At 53.9% G+C, this 21,266-nt stretch overlaps 1 protein-coding gene across 1 annotated transcript in view; it reads left to right on the forward strand.

The window, feature by feature from the left end:
• Positions 1–20,291, forward strand: part of ilk (integrin-linked kinase) — a 49,719-nt gene extending 29,428 nt beyond the window's left edge. Inside the window, exons 3-13 of the mRNA XM_052026471.1 lie at positions 1,374–1,539; positions 2,324–2,419; positions 3,672–3,768; positions 6,125–6,208; positions 12,085–12,170; positions 13,937–14,046; positions 14,316–14,443; positions 16,319–16,440; positions 17,347–17,446; positions 18,640–18,770; positions 19,078–20,291. Of these exons, the coding sequence (XP_051882431.1) occupies positions 1,374–1,539; positions 2,324–2,419; positions 3,672–3,768; positions 6,125–6,208; positions 12,085–12,170; positions 13,937–14,046; positions 14,316–14,443; positions 16,319–16,440; positions 17,347–17,446; positions 18,640–18,770; positions 19,078–19,227 (1,270 nt within the window). The 3' untranslated portion in view covers positions 19,228–20,291. The remainder of the gene's footprint in view (positions 1–1,373; positions 1,540–2,323; positions 2,420–3,671; positions 3,769–6,124; positions 6,209–12,084; positions 12,171–13,936; positions 14,047–14,315; positions 14,444–16,318; positions 16,441–17,346; positions 17,447–18,639; positions 18,771–19,077) is intronic.
• Positions 20,292–21,266: the final 975 nt, after the last annotated feature.

Genomic DNA, 21,266 nt, shown 5'->3' on the forward strand with positions numbered 1-21,266 from the left:
TGGTGTGCCCCTCCCTCGGTACGGCCCCACTGATGGTGCTGCAGCCCCTCAGTACTGCTCCTTCAACACTGCAGCTTTCCTTCAGTAGGCTGGTGGCCTTCATCAGGGGACCCGGGTTCAGTGCTAACCTTGGGTGCTGTCTGTGTGGAGTTTGCAGGTTCCTCCTGTGCTCCAGTTTCCTCCCACAGGTTAATCGGCTGCTGTCAACTGCCCCCAGTCTGTGGGTAAGGGGCAGGATTGGTGTCTCGACCTGAATTGTCGGCTGTCCCTCTGCCTCCGTAGATGCTGCCTGACCTGCTGTTCCTCCAACAGTTTGTTTTTTGCTTGGGATCAGTGTAAATGGATGTTTGATGGTCAGCATGGTCTCAGTGGGCCAAAGGGCCTGTTTCAGAGCTGTATGTCTATGTGACTCTTTGAGCTTCCCTGCCGTGGGGGGGGGGTGCCCTGTCTCGGAGATGCCTGGCTCCAGTCCCTGAGGCAGGTGGGCACCCAGCGCAGCCAGGTGGGCAGCCGTGCAGGCAGCCAGCCTGGTGGTTCACATGTCAGCCTTTCATTGGTCACTGAGTGCCGCCCGGTGTCCGGGCCTCGACTGCTTCACATCCCCCTCTGCTGGTGATCACAGGCACACAGCACCTCCCTCACAGAAACCGACCCAATGCCCAGTGGCTCCACACTGTCTCTCCTCGCTCCCTCCGCCCCCCCACCTCGCTCCCTGCCCACCACCCCCTCCGTTGCTTCCCGCACCACTTCCACACCCTCCACCCCCCCCCCCACCCCCGCGCTCTCAACCCACATACTTGGATATGAATCACTTATAGACTGCACTCTTCTCGTTCAGTCCCCTGCCAGACCACCAGCAACCCTGACCCACAATGTCCCCCCCCCCCACCCCCAACTAGACTGATTTAGGAACATTGAGCTATTGTAGCACAAAAGAGACCCTTTGGCCTATCAAGTTACTGTGCAGTGTTTACTGTGACACTTACCGTGTGTGTCTGTGAGCCATTGTCCTCACCTGCCAAGTAACTGCTTCCTGTAGTTAAACGTTGTACAATGTGCACTGCACACTCCACGCTCCACTCCTTCCGAGGGAGCTGTCCGCTGGACATGTTAAACACTGTGCCCTGCACACTCCACTCCGAGGGAGCTGTCCGCTGGACATGTTAAACACCGTGCCCTGCGCACTCCACCCCGAGGAAGCTGTTCGCTGGACATGTTAAACACAGTGCCCTGTGCACTCTGCTCCATCACCAGAATTGTCTGCCTGGGCACAGCAGAAACATTCCTGGTTTCTGTTCCTGGGCCTGTGTGTGTGCTCTGTGCACCCCCCTCCCCCAGGTGGAGCTGACTAACTGGGATCTTGTGATCCTCAGGGATGACCACGGCTTCAGTCCCCTGCACTGGGCATGCCGCGAAGGGCGATCTAATGTTGTTGACATGCTGATTATGCGAGGAGCTCGGATCAACGTGATGAACAGGGGTGATGACACACCCCTGCACCTCGCTGCCAGCCATGGGCACCGGGATATTGTGCAGAAGGTAAGGATTGGATGCCAGATATTAGAGTGAAGGTGTGGGCTGGGGTTTGGAATATTGCAGCTGGACAGTGCCTTGGTGACTGCACCAGGAGTGTGTGCACAGCTCGGTCTCCTTGCCTGAGGAAGGATGCACTCACCATGGAGGGAGTGCAGTGAAGGTTCACCAGACTGTCACCAGGGATGGTGGGTTTGCCACGTGAGGGGAGATTGAGTGCACCCTCTGTACTCTGCAGAAGAGCATGAGGGGATCGGCGGTTGTAGCAGAGAGGCTGTTTCCCTGGCTGAAGACTCGAGGACCAGGGGTCACAGTCTCATTGTCCCACCTATTGTTTAGGGTGGAGATGAGGAGAAGAGTCTGACCCAGAGGCTGGTGAACCTGTGGAATTCTGTGCCCTGGAGACCTCCAGAGCTTCAGGCATTGAGTTTATTCGGGATAGAGGTCAACGTGGATATTGAGGAGTGGAAGGATGTGGGGATTGTGAGGAAGCTGAGACTGAGGAGGGAAGTCAGCCACAATGTTGGTGAATGGTGGAACAGGCTCAGTCCACAAGGACACCTGCGCCTGTTCTCTGTTCCTGTGTAAGCTCCAGGGCATGGGAATATTGGATAGAAGTTGTGCATCTGGGCATCAGAATCTTGGGCTGGAGGTGAGCAGCTGGTTGGGGAGAGCTGACATTGAACGGGGGCCATTGCTGGGGACAGACCAGAGTGTTTTCACTGTCTCCCCGTCCGCAACAGAGGATCCAAGAGCAGGAGCTTCTCACCCTGTGTGTTTCTGTCTGCAGCTGATCCAGTGCAAGGCCGACGTCTGTGCTGTGAACGAACATGGGAACACACCGCTGCACTACGCCTGCTTCTGGGGTCATGACGAAGTGGCTGAGGTGAGAGCTAGTATGAGTTGCGCTTGCTGTCTGACAGTGCTGGACAGGCGCTGCGCTGCACAAGTGCTGCACCAGTGCTGCACGGGGCTGCACGGTGCTGCACCAGGACTCGTGTCACCCCTGCACACTGTGCTACGTGTGCACTTGTTCCCTGTTCTGCTGCCACAATCAGTCGAGCTGATAGTTAACCAGACGAAGGTGGCTCCCGTTATCGTCCATTCAGTACTGGGACGGCGCTGGTCACCTTCACAACTGGTGGACCATGGCAATGTGACCACTCCCTCCTCACCCCCTCGCCAGCCAGCAGCTATTCGTCCAGTCCAGATCCTGTGGTCTCCTTCAGCAGGCAAGTCCGCCCAGGTATCCGCCTGTAACGTACTGCCTGGATAGTTTATTTCCAAAACCCCTTCAATTAGGTTCCTGTGCATCTCATGTTATGCCCCTGAACCCCTTCCGACCTGCAGCCTCTGCCTGGTAGAACCCAGAGGTCAATGGAGGGAATCGAGGGATACAGGCTTACTGCAGGAAAGTGGTGCTCAGTCGAAGTGCAGCCGGGATCTGTTGGATGGTGGAGCAGAACGAGCAGCTGAGGGCTCTGGTCCTCCTGGTCTCTGCTGTTGTCCTGGGCCCCAGTGGATAACGCTCCTGTCGTCAAGTTCACACCCCACTCCAGAGCAGAGCAATCCCTGGCACTCCAGTGCCATCCTCAGGGTCTGCTGCACTGTCAGAGTTGCTGACTTTCCGCTGAAGTGTTCAACCATGGCCTTGCCTGCTGTAACCCATTGCCTAGGACTGCTGTGTTAGCCTGGCCAATCTTCATCCCTGTGCACAGCTGCTGATCTGATTTGGTCACATTGCTGTTTGTGGAACTTGCTGCCCTCTGGACAGCGGCTGTGTTCTTGACATTCCGCACTGACTACACTTCACTGGTATTGTGAAAGGGCCATTCATTTCTTTGGTAATTTTGTTACAGTAATACCTGTTGTAGAGAAGCACACAGGCCCCTTAACTCACGCTGCTCTTGATAATATTTCCAAGGCTGTGTCAGTAACCTGCCACACTGTAAACGTGCGCACCACAGTGCTGCCACTGCGCAGAGGGACTGGCCACAGCATCACCAGTGTCCTCGGGTTTGTGGACACTGTCATCTCCAGAGAATGAGTAATGACCAGGGTAAAAGTCCAGCTTTGTGTGGGAGCCAGTTGCACTCTGCAACGATGGACCCACTCATCATAAATCTTTTCTCCCTCAGGACCTGGTGAGCAACGGAGCCCTCGTCAGCATCTGCAGCAAGTACGGAGAGACGCCCCTGGACAAGGGGAAGGTCCACCTGCGGGAGCTGCTGAAGGGTAGGTGCACTACTGGCTGTACATCTCCGTGGGGTGGTAACATGTGTCTGCACATGCACATACCTGGACGTGTGTCATTAACTGCACACCTGTGCATGTGCTTTTAAATAAGCACTTCTGCACACATGTATGTATACTCATCCCTCAACACACACATCTGGTATTTGCACATAGCTACACACACGGTATACATACCCACGCATTGTATGTGCCTGAGGAGCTACACACATGTCTGTGTATACTCCAACAGAAATATATCTGTTTATACAAAACCTTGTCACCCAAGCCTGAGTCTGTGTGTCTATGTATGCACACACACTCAGCCCTCAATACCGTCAATAAGCGGCAGAAGCTGAGTTTGCCGACAGGAGTGTGGGTGACAAGGAAGCTCCGTGGGGAATGGGATTGCTCTGTGATCTGGAGTAGACTCACTGGGCTGAAATTGTTGTAAGGAAACGTGGCAAGTCTCTCCTGAGTCTGGGAGGCTGGGCAGTAAACGGGGCCTGGATACTTCTGCTCACATCCGAGGAGAAATAAAGCACTGAGTGGGAGAAAGCTGACATAGAAAACGTGACTTTTCTGTCACCTTGTATTTATTACATGCTGCAGACATCGTTAGTTATTGGCAATCCCGGAGCAAGCCACAGCGACGGCTGGGAAAACGTCGTTCACTATGTTAGACAGACAGTAGTTTTTTATATTATCACCGTGTTAGGACTGCTCCAGCTTCTGCTGGACAGAGTGACCAGACTCCTGGAGGGACAGAGGCCCAGGAAGGCTGTGGGTTTGCTAATTACCTCAGTGGAGGGAGCTCAGCTTCCTGTCTGCCTCATGGAAGAAGTTACCGTGAAATCTATTTTGGAATTGGCTCCAGATTTTGCTCTGACATCATGTAGGGAGGGAGTGGTGTGCGCTTGCCTGTGGAGAGAGTGAGTGTTGTGTGCACTGAGGGGTAGTGGGGTGGGGTGTCTGACAGTGCCAGGGATTGGTGAAGCTGCCAGGTTCAGGTGTTGGGTCTGGGCCAAGGGTCCCATTACAGTTTATTATTGTCACGTGTACCGAGGTACAGTGAAAAAGTTGTCTTGCATACCATTCACACAGATCAATTCATTATACAGTGCATTGAGGTAGAACAAGGGAAAACAATACAGAATGCAGAATAAAGTGTTACAGTTACAGAGAAAGTGCAGTGCAGGCAGACAATAAGGTGCAAGGTCATAACAAGGTAGATTGTGAGGTCAAGAGACCATCTTACCGTCATAGGGCACCATTCAATAGTATTATAACAGCAGGATAGAAGCTGTCCTTGAGCCTGGTTGTATGTGCTTTCAGGCTTTTGTATCTTCTGCCCGATGGGAGGGGGGAGAAGAGAGAACATCTGGGTTGGGAGGGGTCCTTGATTATGTTGGCTGCTTTACCAAGGCTGCGAGAAATCCAAGGAGGGGAGGCTGGTTTCTGTGACTCGCTGGGCTGTGTCCACAACTCTCTGCAGTTTCTTGCGGTCCTGGGCAAAGCAGTTGCCGTACCAAGCTGTGATGCACCAGGAATAGGATGCTTTCTATGGTGCATCGGTAAAAGTTGATGAGGGTGGATGGGGACATGCCGAATTTCTTTAGCCTCCTGAGGAGTAGAGACGCTGGTGAGCTTTCCTGGCTGTGGCGTCTATGTGGTTGGACCAGGACAGGCTATTGGTGATGTTCAGTTCTAGGACCATGATGTAGACTGGAGCATGTGCACTGCCCCCTTCCTGAAGTCAATGACCAGCTCTTTTGTTCTGCTGACATTGAGGGAAAGGTTGTTGTCATGACACCACGTTAGTGGGTCCAAGGGGCGTGATGTTGGGGTGGGACTGCTGGTCTGTACCGGGAATGTGCAATGAATTGTTCACCAGAGCCCATGAACTGAAACTAACTCTAAATTTGTCTGCAGCATACCCAGAACATCTGGTAGAGAGTTTTAGGATCTGTAAGTCCAACATCACGTGTATATGAAATATACTGCTGAGCTCAATAGATTTGTAATGCAGAAATGTCAGTTCACGGGGCTGTGTTGGGGGCCCCTCTCCCACTGTAAGGAGTTTGTACGTTCTCCCCGTGTCTGCGTGGGTTTCGTCCAGGTGCTCCGCTTTCCTCCCACATTCCAAAGACGTACAGGTTAGGAAATTATGGGCGTGCTACGTTGGCACCGGAAGCATGGCGACACTTGCGGGCTGCCCCCCAAAATCACTACGCAAAAGATGTATTTCACTGTGTGTTTCGATGTACATGTGACTAATAAAGATCTGATCTCATCTCATCTCAATTTATTTCTACTCTGCCTCACAGCTCTAACTCTCTTCTGTCTCTCTATCCCACAGAACGTGCAGAGAAGCTGGGCCAGAGTCTAACTAAAGTTCCTTACAAGGACACCTTCTGGAAAGGGACAACTCGCACTCGACCAAGTCAGTGTCCAGTAATGTGTGTTCAGAAATAGCCTGAGTGTGGTTCACTGTGCCCAAACGGAATGAAAGATCACTGGGTGGAGAGAGTCGGCTCCATCCTCTTAACCTCCTCTCAGTACAACAGAGGTGGAGCTGTTGACTGATCACAGGGACTGATATCTCTCACACAAAAGCAGCGATGTTGTGGTGAGCAGATATCTGACCACAGCTGTGCTGTTTACATCTCAGGTTAATTCCTTTCACCAGAGCTTCTGAAAGGCCAGTGAACTGAACTAACTCTGAATTAGTCTGCAACATACCCAGAATGTGTGATGGGGAATTTTAGGAACTGTAAGTCCAAGATAAGATAGAGGATAGCAAATATTATTCCCTTATTCAGAAAGGGCAGTAGGAATTGGAGAATATAAGGAGAGGTTGGACAAACTTGGGTTGTTTTCTCTGGAGTGTCGGAGGCTGAGAGGAGACCTGATAGAAGTTTATAAAATTATGAGAGCCATAGATAGAGAGGTATTCAGAGATTTTTTTCCCCAGGGTAGAAATGTCAAATACCAGAGGGCATGGGTTTAAGGTGAGAGGGGGAGAGCATAAAGGAGATGTGTGGGGCAAGTTTTTTACACAGAGAGCGGTGGGTGCCTTGAACGGGCTGCCAGGGGTGGTGGTGGTGGTGGAGGCAGATAACGTAGCAGCGTGTAAAAGGCATTTAGACAGGAACATGAACAGGCAGGGAGTGGAGGAATACGGACTATGTGCAAGGAGATGGAATTAGTTAGACTGGCATCGTGGTTAGCACAGACATCATGGGCCGAAGGGCCTGCTCCTGTGCTGTACTGTTCCATGTTCGCTCCTTACAGCTCATACTCTCCAATCCAGGTAATATCCTGATGAACCCTCTCCACAACCTTTGTGTCGTGTGGTGACCAGAACTGCACACATTAATCCTAATGTGGCCTAACTGTGATGCAGTGCTTTGAGAGGTTGATTATGGCTAGAATTAACTCCTGCCTGAGGGAGGACCTGGACCCGCTGAAATTTGCCAACCACCATAACAGGTCTACAGCGGACACAATCTCACTGGCTCTCCACCCTGCTTTGGAGCACCTAGACAACAGCAAACATAAGTCAGGCTGCTGTTTATCGATTACGGCTCAGCATTCAACACCATCATCCCCTCAGTATTAATCACCAAGCTTCAAAACCTGGGCCACTGTACCTCCCTCTGCAACTGGATCCACAGCTTCCTTATCAGGAGAATGCAGTCAGTGCGGATCGGTAGTAACATCTCCTCCTCACTGACAATCAACACAGGTGCACCTCAAGGATGGTGCTTAGCCCACTGCTCTACTCCCTCTACACTCATGACTGTGCAGCCAAGCACGGCTCAAGTGCCATCTATAAATTCACCGATGACACCACTGTTGTTGGCAGAACCTCAGATGGCAATGAGGAGGCGTACAGGAGTGAGATAGATCGGCTGGTTGAGTGGTGTCACAACAACAACCTCGCACTCAATGTCAGCAAAACCAAGGAATTGATTGTGGACTTCAGGAAAGGGAACTAGTTAGACTGGCATCATGGTCAGTACAGACATGGTGGGCTGAAGGGCCTGTTCCTGTGCTGTACTGTTCTCTGTTCATGCTCTGTGTCCTGTAAGCCAGGAAACTACAGGCCAGTGAACCTTGCGTCAGAAGTAGGGAAATTATTTGGAAAAAAATTTGAAGGGGCAGGACTTATGTTTACTTGAAACTGTAGAGACTGATTCAGGGGAGTCAGCAGGGGAAATCCTGCTTCACAAATCTGACTGAGTTTTTGAGGAGGTAACCAAGAAATTTAGTGAAGGCAGAGCAGTAGACATGGTTTACGTGGATTTTAGCAAGGCTTTTGACAAGGTCCCACGTGGTGGGCTGGTCCAGAAAGTTAAAGGACATGGGATCTGAGGTGCGTTGGGAAACTGGATCCAAAATGGGCTTGGTGACAGGAGGCAGAGGGTGTTTCTCTGACTGTAGATCTGTAACCAGTGGTACACCACAACTGGACCGATTGTCCTGTTTCTGTGCCATTTACAGCTCGATGACTAAGTCACGTTTTTAGGAAAAATTCTGTTGAGTTCAACAGATTTGTTTTGCGATGTGTGGTTCGTTAATGGAGGAGGGTTGAAAGTAAGTGAAGAAATCTTCAAGCCCTCTGTCCCTCCTACACCGGAATTCTTTCCTGAAATCCCTCTGCCACCTGTAAAACCTCTCAGAGCCTGCACTTAGTCTCCTAATTCTCCCAACTCTTCTCGCTCATTCCTTCATCCGGTTTACCTTGCCCCGTCTGGGACACTTTGGGACATTTTCAGCACTGGTACAAGCTGTGGTACCCTGTTATCCTAGAGCTGAGGCTCCAGCTCTTCCTGTAAACCCAGGGATAAATCAGCAGCTGAAGGACGGACACGCGGGAGGAATGGATCAGGGAGTGTTGAACGGATGGAAACCGGACACTGTGGATGAGTGACCAGTAACTTTCTATTTAAGAAAGGAACAAGGGAAAATCTGGGGAACTATAGACCGGTGAGTCTCACGTCAGTTGTAGGGAAATTGCTGGAGAAAATTCTTCGAGATAGGATATACGAGCACTGGAATCCAATGGCTTGATTAGGGAAAGCCAGCATGGCTTTGTGCGGGGCAAGTCGCATCTTACTAACCTGGTTGGGTTTTTTGACAAGGTGATGAGAGAGATTGATGAAGGTGGAGCTGTGGATGTTATCTATATGGACTTCAGTAAGGCATTTGACAAGGTCCCACATAATCGGTTAATCAACAGATACATGGGGTCAGTGGAGAATTGGCTGTGTGGATCCAGAACTGGCTTGCCCATAGAAGAAAGGGTGGTGGTTGAAGGGACTCATTCGGGCTGGAGGCCTGTGAGTAGTGGTGTTCCGCAGGGATCTGTACTGGGACCTCTGCTGTTTGTGATGTACATAAATGACCTGGATGAGTATGTTGATGGGTGGGTTAGTAAGTTTGCAGATGATACTAAGATTGGTGGAGTTGTGAATAGTGTAGAAGACTGGCGATGGATACAGCGTGATGTAGATCAGCTACAGATGTGGGCAGAGAAATGGCAGATGGAGTTTAACCCGGATAAATGTGAGGTGTTGCACCTTGGTAGGACTAATGTCAAGAGGCAGTACACTCTTAAGGGCAAGACCCTTAACAGTGTTGAAGAGCAGAGAGACCTTGGGGTGCAAGTCCATGGCTCATTGAAAGTGGCTACACAGGTAGATAGGGTGGTTAAGAAGCCTTATAGAATGCTTGCATTTATTAATCGAGGTATTGAGTACAGGAGTCACGAAGTTATGATGAATCTCTATAGAACTCTGGTTAGGCTGCATTTAGAGTATTGCGTGCAATTCTGATCACACTACAGGAAAGATGTTGAGGCTTTAGAGAGGGTGCAGAGGAGGTTTACTAGGATGCTGCCTGGATTAGAGGGCATGTGCTGTCAGGAGAGGCTGGACAAACTTGGACTCTTTTCTCTGGAGTGGTGGAGGCTGAGGGGTGATCTGTTGCAAGTGTATAAAATGAGGGGCGTAGATGGGATGGACAAGCAATATCTTTTTCCCATTATCGAGTGATCCAATACCAGAGGGCATGCATTTAAGGTGAGAAGGGGGAGGTTCAGAACAGACGTGAGGGGTACGTTTTTTTTTACTCAGAGAGTGGATGCCTGGATTGCGTTGCCTGATAGGGTGGTGGAGGCACATTCATTAGGGGCTTTTAAGAGGGGCTTGGATGGGCACATGAATGAGAGGAAAATGGAGGGATGTGGGCATTCTGTAGGTAGGAGGGATTAGCTATGTCGGCACAACATTGTGGGCCGAAGGGCCTGTTCTCTGCTGTACTGTTCTGTGTAACCATTGGGTGCCATCGCGATCAGTGCTGGGCCCCAAGTGTTCGTGTTCCACATGGGCGACCCGACTGAAGAGACAGGTGTACTGTGGCCACATGGAGTGGGTGGGCAAACAGAGGAAAATGCCAGGAATCCATCTTGAAAGAAAAATGAGAGAAAATTATTAAACAAAGTAAGATTGCAAACTGTTGCGTGCACAGGGGTCAGCTGGGCCTTGTGAATGGAGTGAGCATCCAGGTACAGCAGCTGGGCCTTGTGAATGGAGTGAGCATCCAGGTACAGCAGCTGGGCCTTGTGAATGGAATGTCAGCGAGGGGAGAAAGTCGAGAAGTTTTGATGCAACTTTGCAGGGCACTGGCGAGTGATATACCTCACTGGGTTCACTCCTGAGATGAAGGGGCTGCTATACGAGTCAAGTCGAGTTTATTGCCATGTGCACGAGCATGGTGAGGTACAGGTACAGTGAGAAACTTGCCTGCGGCAGCATCACAGGCACGTTAGGTTCAGACGACACACAGAACATAAATTATACAGAAACCATACAGGACAGTGAAGAGAAAGAGAAAAGAAAGACTGTGTAAAACAAGACCTTAGTGCAAAAATGCACACAATCGGAGACCAGTCCGTGGTAGTGCAAGAGGTGGTCCGCAGTGTCCTGTTGCTGAGGTGGGGTTAGGGGTGTGAAGGTCAGTTCAAGAACCTGGTGGTTGTAGTTGTTCCTGAACCTGGTGGTGTGGGACTTCAGGCTTCTGTACCTCTTGCCCGATGGGAGCTGTGAGAAGATGACATTCCCTGGATGGTGGGGATCCTTGATGATAGATGTTGCCTTCTTGAGGCAGCACCTCCTGTGGATGCTGTCAGTGGTGGGGAGGACTGTGGTTGAGCAAGTTGAGCCTGTAGTCTTTGGAGCAGAGAAGGATGAGAGGCAATCTTGAAGCAGACAGATTCCAAGGGGGTTGACAGGATGTACACTGAGGGAATATCTCCCCGAGTGTGGTATCTTGACCTGGGGCATAGTGTCAGGATAAGGTGTGGCCCATTGACAGTGGAGATGAGGGTGGTGAATTTTTGGATTTATCTCCTCCGTGGAGATGGAGGCACAGAGTACGTTCGAGGTAGTGATGGATGGAATTTTAAACTATAAGGGAGCTGGGGAATGTGGAGAGAGTGTAGGACAGTGGCAATGACAGCAAGGTTAGGTCATCCCTGTTACTGAGCTGTGGAGCTGCCTTGATGCACTGGTTGGTCTTCTGACTCCCGTTTTGTATGTGCTTATGTCACCACATTGTTGGCCAACCATCAGGACTTGCGTTGGTATGGCACCCTGAAGGCCATGAAGTGACCCAAGCTACTTCACAGGAGTGTTATCAGACATAGCATCGGGTCAGGTCCTGAACTGAGCAGAGAGGGAACTGCAGTGGCCCTCAGTCTCAGCACAGCCATTGGGAGTCTGGTCCGTGTGCCTCCAGACCTTGGTCTTTGACCTTGGATATATTGTGAGACCACTGGCTACTGTGTGGGGAATCGGAGCCAGAACTGTCCCACAGTGCTGGGTCAGTCCATCGGTTACACCGTGGGTGTGGGTCAGTCCGTCATTTACACCGTGGGTGTGAGTCAGTGTCGGTTACACGGTGGGTGTGGGTCAGTGCAGTTACAACGTGAGTGTGGGTCACTCTCTTGGTTACACCATGAGTGTGGTTCAGTGTCGGTTACATTGTGGGTGTGGGTCACTCTCTTGGTTACACTGCGGGTGTGGGTCGGTGTCAGTTACACAGCGGGTGTGGGTCGGTGTCAGTTACACCGCGGGTGTGAGTCAGTCCATCGATTACACTGCGGGTGTGGGTCGGTGTCAGTTACACAGCGTTTGTGGGTCGGTGTCAATTACACCGTGGGTGTGGGTCAGTCCGTCGGTTACACCGTGGGTGTGGGTCACACTCGATTACACCGTGGGTCAGGCAGTGACTCTGCCTGTTGTGTGGTTGCAGGAAACGGAACACTGAACAAACACGCCGGCATCGACTTCAAGCAGCTGACCCTGAACCATAAAATCAACGAGAATCACTCGGGGGAGGTAATGTCCCTTCTCCTGTCTCCGAGCCCTGCTCCCCCGGCCACAGGCTGGGCCTTGGCTCCAGTGAACACAACAGCCATGTACCTGGTGATAAAACCATGTTTCTGTTCAGCCCCCCACTCAGTGGGGAGAGATCTGTTCCCTCTGCGGGAACACTGAACCACAGCCATCGGGTGCTGAACCAGTGCGGCTGTTACCGAGCCATGGTTCACTGAGCCCATCACTGCGGCTCAGACCTCTGGGACACTGCGTCCCTCCGTTGTTGCTGTGGTTCCTGGTGACACAGTCAGAGAATGTCACTGCTGTGCCCCCCTGCTGGGCATCAGCCCTCCCCACATTGCCCAGACGTCACCATTGAGCCTGTCCCGGGGCTGTTACTGAACTCTCCGTGCACTGGGGAACTCCATACACACATATACAATGCACCTGACCCCCGTCTGCTCCCCACCTGACGCCTGACCCCCGCCTCCTCTCTGCATGTTGCCTCTCCCCTCCCCTGGGTGAGAGTTTAACTACGGATCCCCACGTTTCTCTGTCTGACGTGAGGCGCCTGTCATGTGTCCCAGTAATGGGGAGACCGCTCGCTCCCTCCTGCTGGGCTGCACCTTACCTGCCTTTATCACTGACTGCCGCTACACTGGCCCATCAGCCACCCACCCGTTCAATTCGGAACGTCTGAGTGTTGACCGGCCACAGGAACAGCGTTTGTTGGAGGCAGTTCCAGATGCCCACCCACCTTCCCCCCCCCCCCCCACCTTCCTCCCCCCATCCCCCCCAACCCGCCCCCGAACAGCAGGCTCTAACTTCAAGGTTCTGCACTCCCTGACTTCTCTCTCTCCACCCTGTCGAATTCTCTGATCACAAGTCATCAGTCAGCTCCCCCTTGTATCTTCCACACAAGGGAGCCAGGTTCAGCCTGGTCACTGCCCTGTGGGTTTAACCCTGTGTTATCCCAGTGAGGCTGTGGTGTGTGCCCTCGACTCCCCCCTCGCACAGCCTGGCCCATCCGAGGATCTTCATCAGTCACACAGCACAGAAAGAGGCCCTTCAGCCCACCGAATCAGTACTAACCACCAACCACTCACACACCAACCCTACACTGATCCCATTTCACTCTCCCCACACTCCCACCAACTCCCCCCACACTCCACCCCTCACCCACACACTGGGGGCAATTTACAGTGGCTGATTATCCCACCGACCCGCACGTCTTTGAGATGTGGGAGGAAACTGGAGCCCCCGGGGGAAACCCACGCGGTCACAGGGAGAATGTGCAAACTCCACACAGACAGCGCCGGAGGTCGGGATTGAACCTGGGTGTCTGGAAGTGTGAAGCAGTGGCTCTACCCGCTGTGGGTCAGTGCTGACAGCCCCCGTGACCCAGGTAATCCTGTTGACCCTCGTGACCCAGGTATTCCCGTTGACCCCCGTGACCCAGGTAATCCCTTTGACCCTGACAGCCCCCGTGACCCAGGTATTCCCGTTGACCCTCGTGACCCAGGTATTCCCGTTGACCCCAGTGACCCAGGTAATCCCTTTGACCCTGACAGCCCCAGCGACCCGGGTAATCCTGTTGACTCCGGTGCCCCAGGTAACCTGGTAGATCCTGGGGGGCCCGGCAGTGCGGGACGCCCGGTGGTTTGGTGAGCCCAGTACTGTGAGCTGTGCCAGGTTTGTGGCGGGGTGTTGGGTTCCGCAGCCAGCGCTGAGTGTGGATGGGACAGTGAGTGGTCTGCTGATGGAGGGTCTCCTCTCCTGGTTCGCAGCTGTGGAAGGGCCGGTGGCAGGGGAACGACATCGTGGTCAAAGTCCTGAAGGTGCGGGACTGGACCACGCGGAAGAGCAGAGACTTCAACGAGGAGAATCCCAAGCTCAGGTGAGAGGGTTGTGGGGTGGTGCTCGTGGCAGGGGTTTTGGGAGGGGGGGCAGTGGAAGGGGTGTGCGGGGGGACAGGTGGAGGGGTGTGGGGGGGGGCAAGTGGTGGGGGCGTGAGGGGCAGCTGGTGTGGGGTGTGAGGGGCAAGTGGTGGGGACGGGGGCAGGGGTGCGAGGGTGTGGAATGCAGGGCATGGGCTGTGGAGGAGGAGCGGAGGGTGACGGATGTGTCTGTACGTGGATAATTTGTAATTTCTGTCCGATCCCACAGGATATTTTCACATCCCAATGTGCTGCCGGTACTGGGAGCCTGTCAGTCACCCCCTGCCCCGAACCCCATCATCATCACACACTGGATGCCGTATGGTTCTCTCTACAACGTGCTTCACGAGGGAACAAGTGAGTCAGGGGAGGGGGGACTCGACTGAAACCTTCTGAGAGTGTGTGTTCGAGCCACGGCAGGTTCAGCTCACCCTGGGGATTATCTTCGGCATGCTTACTGAGGGAAGGGGAAGGGGAACAGTTGTGTTCAGTCCTGAAGAAGGGTCCTGATCCAAAATGTTGACCGCCTGCTTTTCTCCATGGATGCTGCCTGGCCTGCTGAGTTCCTCCAGCATCGTCGTGTTTTTCATCTAGATTCCAGCATCTGCAGTCCTTTATTTCTCTGATTGTGGTCATCCTGTGTGTTTGCAAAGTGCTGTGTGATCCGTGAGATAATTTAGGAACACAGTCAGTGTGGGTTGTACACACCCCTCCCTAAGTATAGGCAGAGAAGTGTCAGCCAGGGCTTCTCTGTGCATCTGCGAAAGCAGAGAGATAAGAGACTTTTTGCAGCTTCAGGACATCCATGCGACTGTTACAGCCCAGTTCTCGCACACAGGACCGTTGCAGCCCAGTTCTCGCGCACACGACCGTTGCAGCCCAAGTCTCGCGCACACGACCGTTGCAGCCCAGGTATCGCACACAGGACCGTTGCAGCCCAGGTATCGCACACACGACCGTTGCAGCCCAGGTATCGCACACACGACCGTTACAGCCCAGTTCTCGCACACACGACCGTTGCAGCCCAGGTATCGCACACACGACCGTTGCAGCCCAGGTATCGCACACACGACCGTTGCAGCCCAGGTATCGCGCACACGACCGTTGCAGCCCAGGTATCGCACACCAGGAGAGCCGTGTTGTTGGAAATACTGCTGTCCATTCGTCCAAATTGACTGGGGTGTTTTAGCAACACTGGGTGAGGGATCTCCATCCCTGGACAGAGGAAGACATCCCCACTCATGTTCGAGATGCTGCAGTGTGCCTGAGAGAGCAAACCCAGCCTTGTTGACGTAAAGGGGGCCCTGGGTGACAGGATGTGGCAGAGCCTTTGGACATGGTGTGTGGTCGCACACAACAGGAGCCCCTCAGCCCCTCAAATCTGACCTCCTATCCCATGTGACCATGGCTGATCGATGCTGGCCTCTTCTGTGCCAGATCCCCAGAACCCTCAATTTTTTAATCTCTCAAATATTTCTCTATCTTCACCTTAAATATCTCCAATGATCTGGTATCCACCACCCTCGGGCATGGTATTCCTGAGATTCACCCCACTTGGAGAATGAACTGCAGAGATTTGTCACAACACTTTCTTTACCAAGGACTTGGTCCGTGGGCACAGTACGGATTAACCTACAGTGTCAACCCATTGTCCTTGGCCAGCAGTACTGAGGGAGCATTACATTGTGGGAGGGGCAGTACTGAGGGAGCATTACATTTTGGGAGGGTCAGTACTGAGGGAGGGTCAGTACTGAGGGAGGGTCACACTGTGGGGGGGCGGTACTGAGGGAGGGTTACACTGGGAGGGGCAGTACCGAGGGAGGGGCGCTCCTCCCACATTGTTCCCTCCCTCAGTAATGCTGAGATCATTGGTTTGAGGCCCACTGGTGCAGTTTACCCCTGACCTCTCACCTCTCCGGGCGGATATCCTGCTGACTGACCGGTGTTGAACACCTCAGTGCCCTGGCCGACGTTTCAGTGGCTCCTCGCTCTCTGACCATGAGTGCCCTGTGCATCTCCTGTAAGGTGGGTGTCCTTGTACTGTGAGAGGTTGCTCCAGAACCAGCTCGGAGCTCTGGGGGTGTGGGTGGCCCGAGCTCGGAGCTCTGGGGGTGCAGGTGCCCCGAGCTTGGAGCTGTGTTTGAGTGCGGGTGCCCTGAGCTTGGAGCTCTGAGTGTGGGTGCCCTGAGCTGGTTACTGACCTCCCCGAACCCTCTGCTCTCTCCCTCACAGATTTTGTGGTGGACCAGAGCCAGGCTGTGAAGTTTGCGCTGGACATCGCCCGTGGACTGGCCTTCCTGCACACCCTCGAACCACTAATCCCCAGGCACTACGTCAACAGCAAGAGCATCATGGTGAGATGCTGCCTGCCTCCCGGCAATGATCCCAGCGCTGGGGCGGGACTGCACTGTGCGATTAATGCAGCCGCGTGGGGAACGATCCCCGCGCTGGGGCGGGAGTGCACCGTGCGAGTACTGCAGCCATGTGGGGAGTGACCTGTCTGAGCGCTCCCCGTGTGTGCTGGGGGTGGGGAATGGAGCGGCTGCTGGGCATGGGGAGGGTGGGGATCCAGTGTAACTCGTGGAGTGGGGAGGGACTGGTTCTTAGGGTCACTGCCACAGCAGGCTGGGAGGGTACGAGTGGGTGGGTGTGGATGAGAACACCCACCCCTCCCCACGGCACGGGCACAGGAGGGAAGGGACCAATTCTGAGGAAGCACTTCTCTGTCAGCGACCCGGGGGCGGGGACCGGGAGGGAGTCAGAGGAGGGGACTGGGAAGGAATGAGGGGGTGGGAAGGGGACAGGACGGGACTGGGAGAGGAGGGGAGAAGACCGGGAGGGGAGGTGGGGTAGGGGACCGGGAGGGGAGGAGGGGTAGGGGACCGGGAGGGAGGGAGGGGAGGAGGGGACCAGAGGGTACTGTCCACAGCTGGGACATGAGGTTAGCCCAGAGCAGAGACCTGAGTGCAGCCAGACTTCTGGGGGAGGGGAAGGGGGAGAGATTGGTGGTGCCTCCTGTTGTTGAAGAGCAGGCTGTGTGGCTACTACAAAGGGTGCTGGAGGAGGGAGGACACCGGAAATCACACCTTGGACATCGCCAGGGTTTGCCATTGCCTGCTGAACCCTCTGCCTCTGCCCCTGGCCGTTGTCCTTGAGGGGGGGCACCCTAGAATGTGGGACTGCCCCCTGCCCCCTGTGGTATATTCCTTCAGTGTGACGGGAACTTAACTCGGGTGTTGCTCCTCGTTCTGTGCCGTTAGATTGACGAGGATATGACTGCTCGGATCAGCATGGCCGATGTCAAGTTCTCCTTCCAGTGCCCTGGCCGGATGTACGCTCCAGCATGGGTCGCTCCAGAAGGTGAGGTCTCCTCTGTGACAGCACGGACAACTTCAGCCCTCAGCCGTTCTGTGCTGTCTGACAGGGAGAGGGGCAAATCATTCTCAATTTCACGGGAATACGGTGCAAAACACGTTAACGTGGGGAACAGCAACTTCTGAAGTGAGGAGCTTAAAATTATTAAAATTGGTGAAGGAAACTCCTGGAGACATGAGAGGGATTGAAAGTATCAAATCCCCAGTCCTTCAGCTCCCACCGAGAGTTCTGGGACCATGGAGCTGTTGGATTTGTTCTTCCAGAGTCCTGTCGGTTCATGAAATGTGCGTCAGGTTGGGTAGCACCTGTGGGGAGTGAGTAGAGTTAATGTTGGGGCTGAAGGCTCTTCGTCAGAAATGGAAATGTGAGAAGACAGGTTAAGGTGCAGAGAGGGTGTGGCAGGGGAGGTGTGTTGGGACAGGATACAGGAAACATGTCTGACGGTGAAGTGGGAGGTGGTGATGCTCTGGGGGAGCTGGATCGTGGATGGGTCAATGAGGACACCGCAGGAGTTAGTGTTGGGGGGATGTGAAAGCCATGAAATGCAGGTCAGAACTGTAGCTGAAGCAGTCACAGAGAGATGCAGCATGGAACAGGCCCTTCTGCCCTCCGAGACCTGCTGACCGTCAACACTGATCTCACTTCATTCTCCCCACGTTCCCACCGCCACCGCCCCCCAGGGGCCAGTTAACCCACTGACCTTCAGGACGTGGGAGGAGACCGGAGACCCCGGGGGAAACCCACGCGGTCACAGGGAGAACGTGCAAACTCCACACAGATGGCGCCGGAGGTCGGGACTGAGCCTGGGTCTCTGGAGCAGTGGGGCAGCAGCACTACCCGCTGCACCATGGTGCCACACAATAGGAGATGTCTGGAAGTGTCCAGTGTTGGGTGTGCAGCTGGGCCGGGAAGGTCAGTTCCACATTGGATTTCCGGATCACCTCGTCCTTTGTCCTGTGGTCTATCCACCATCCGCTGTCCTCAGTACACGTCGGTGTTGCCTGTGACTGAACGTGTTGTGGGCATTCGGGGTTGAAGCACAGACCTGTGGACACCTCTGTCCCTGTCCCTGCCCTGTTAGTGTCACTGAGACTAGGACAGAGCTCTCCACCCTGGCTCTGCTGCGCCGAGTGCCGTCCGCAGCCGTTCCTGCCTCACTTTGCTGTCTCCACACACAGCTCTACAGAAGAAGTCGGAGGAGATTAACCGGAGGTCAGCAGATATGTGGAGCTTTGCCATTCTCCTGTGGGAGCTGGTGACCCGCGAGGTCCCCTTTGCAGATCTCTCCAACATGGAGATCGGGATGAAGGTGAGCTGGGGCGGCTTCCTGCGGGGGGGGGGGTGTCCTGGGCCGAGACGTGCTGCTTGGAGTCCGTCCCTGCCCTCACAGCACTGCAGCACCACAGAGTGGTGGGGTGCATCTGACGGGTGAGGTGGTGAGGGGGCGGTGACAGAGGGTCACACTGTGGTACTGAGGGAGGGTCTCTGTGGGAGGGGTGGTACTGAGGGAACGTTGCACTGTGGGGGGGGGGGGTAATTGTCAGAGCTGCCCCTCTGGGATGGGTGTGAAGACGGGAGGGGTTGTGCCCACTGTAACCGGCGCTGGCCTTCAACAGGTGTCACTGGAAGGTCTTCGTCCCACCATCCCTCCGGGAATCTCCCCCCATATCTGCAAACTGATGAAGATCTGCATGAACGAGGACCCAGCCAAAAGACCAAAGTTCGACATGATCGTGCCAATCATGGAGAAGATGCAGGACAAGTAAGGGGGGGGCAGTGGGGAATCCCACCTCCCCATTCCCCACGGCCTCCCAGATCCCTCACACAGCCTGTGCCCGCTGACCCACACTGAGGCTCCGTGTTTACAGAGGGTGTCCGCTGGCACCATTCCTCACAGCCCCCTTCCTGTGTCCAGAGCTCCGTCATTCCCAAGGGCTTCACCTCTTCCATATCACCCCCTGGCCACGGGGGAAAGTTCACTCTGGACCCTTCCGTACATCCGTACGGAGCGGCTGCCATACATCCACTCCACACTGGAAGCAAGAACTCAGTCAGCCTGGTGACTGAGAGACTCCCTGACCCCAGGTTATGGAGGGAGGGGGGAATCAGCCAGGGGTCCTGCTCCCCATCACTGCCCAGTAACCCCAGGGTTAGGGAGGAGAGGGGGAATCAGGCAGGGGTCTACTGGCCCTGTAGACCAGACCGTGGTCACATTATTCCATGGCCTCTATGGTGGTGGTGACCTCTGCCTTTTGGGGATGAACGCCTTCAGCAAAAGAGAAGGCAGCCCGTCGCAGGCCGCAGCCCCTGGCTGTCACAGATCTGGTGTCCACTGGCTCCACATCCAGTGCCCGTCACTGTGGGAGGGGCAGTGCTGAGGGAACGCCACACGGGAATTTGACTTCTCTTCCCTTCCCTGGGTTCCCAGTATTTTCCTGACCCGGGCCACAGTCACCCCCGAGTTCCAGGGCCGAAGGTTGGTGTCCCAGAGGATCAAGGAGCTCTTGATCAGATCAGGGCTGGGCTGGTGCACCCTCATACTGATGATCATTGTGGTGCTTGACCCTCGCAGAGGTTCACTTCTCACTGGTTGTGTATGGGATCTGGAGGCCTTGTGGCTGTTTCCCTGTCCCCTAGTCTGTCTTCACTAACCCTTGTTCTGAACATGCCGCTGCCAATCCCTGCTCAGACGCACTCCTCAAACAGATCTCGCTGATCATTTATCTAATTTATACACCACTTGTACTTCCAGTTTCTTCTTGTATCACTGCTGTTTTATCAAAAATATAACTTTATGAATTTTGCATTAAAAAGATAGGTTTCCGATTCAGATTGTGCCGTTGTGTATGACAGCATCTTCAACATTTCCCATGCACTTCAGGCCACTGGGAGAATGGGATATCCACCAAACCACAACTCCTTCTGTACTAGCAGAGAGTTGTACCGTGTCCTTCACCCAGAACATCCTGAACAAAAAGACAGCCTCGTTTTTTAGTGTGTTTCAGTTTCTATTAGAGGTTCCCCAAGGGCTCCCCAGGCACTGATGTGGTTATGAAGCCAGTGGTGACTGTAATGCAAGAATCGAGCAATCAGTTTGCTCGCGACCAGCTCCAGTGGTCAGCAGTCATCAAAGCTTTTTTTGTTTTTCGTGTTGCTGAGACATTGCCAGTGCATATCAGGAAGATCTCCACTCCACAAAATACTAGCTGGGGGGGGGCGGGGGGGTTGGGGGTGGGGTGGCCTTTGGATCCATTTGCAGAGCAGGTTAACCACATGTAAACAGGGCACATCTCGTGTGTTGCTGGGTTCCCTGAGTGCCAGCTGGCAGCTCGTGCTTGTGTCTGCACTCAGGGATGGGAGTGTGAGCGGGATTTGTTCGTTTGACTCCTCCCACCAGCTCTGCCATCCCTCAGTTCCACCTTCCTGCACGCTCCCCACATCCCTGAATATCCAGGAATTAATGACGGAATCTCCGCTGCCCTCTAGTTAGAGAATTACTCCACGATCAATCTAACCCCTCCCTCCTACACGGCCCATGCCCCTCCATTTTTCTTACATCCATGTGCCTATCTAAGAGTTTTTTAAATGTTCATTCTACCAAACTGCAGATTATAGAGACTGAACCCACTCACCGTCTCCCCAGGATGCGGTGTGTGGAGCCTTCACTCCCACCACAGCAGCAGATCCTTATTTTAATAAGACCAGAACCGTAACCAGCTGCCAGGCGTGGGTCCATGAGGGCCACAGAGTTTAGGAAGGCTGCCTTGTACTCAAAGCCTCTCACAGCACAGGCCAATGAACAGTT

This window comes from Pristis pectinata, chromosome 11 (genome assembly GCF_009764475.1).
Source record: "Pristis pectinata isolate sPriPec2 chromosome 11, sPriPec2.1.pri, whole genome shotgun sequence".
Lineage (NCBI taxonomy): Eukaryota > Metazoa > Chordata > Chondrichthyes > Rhinopristiformes > Pristidae > Pristis > Pristis pectinata.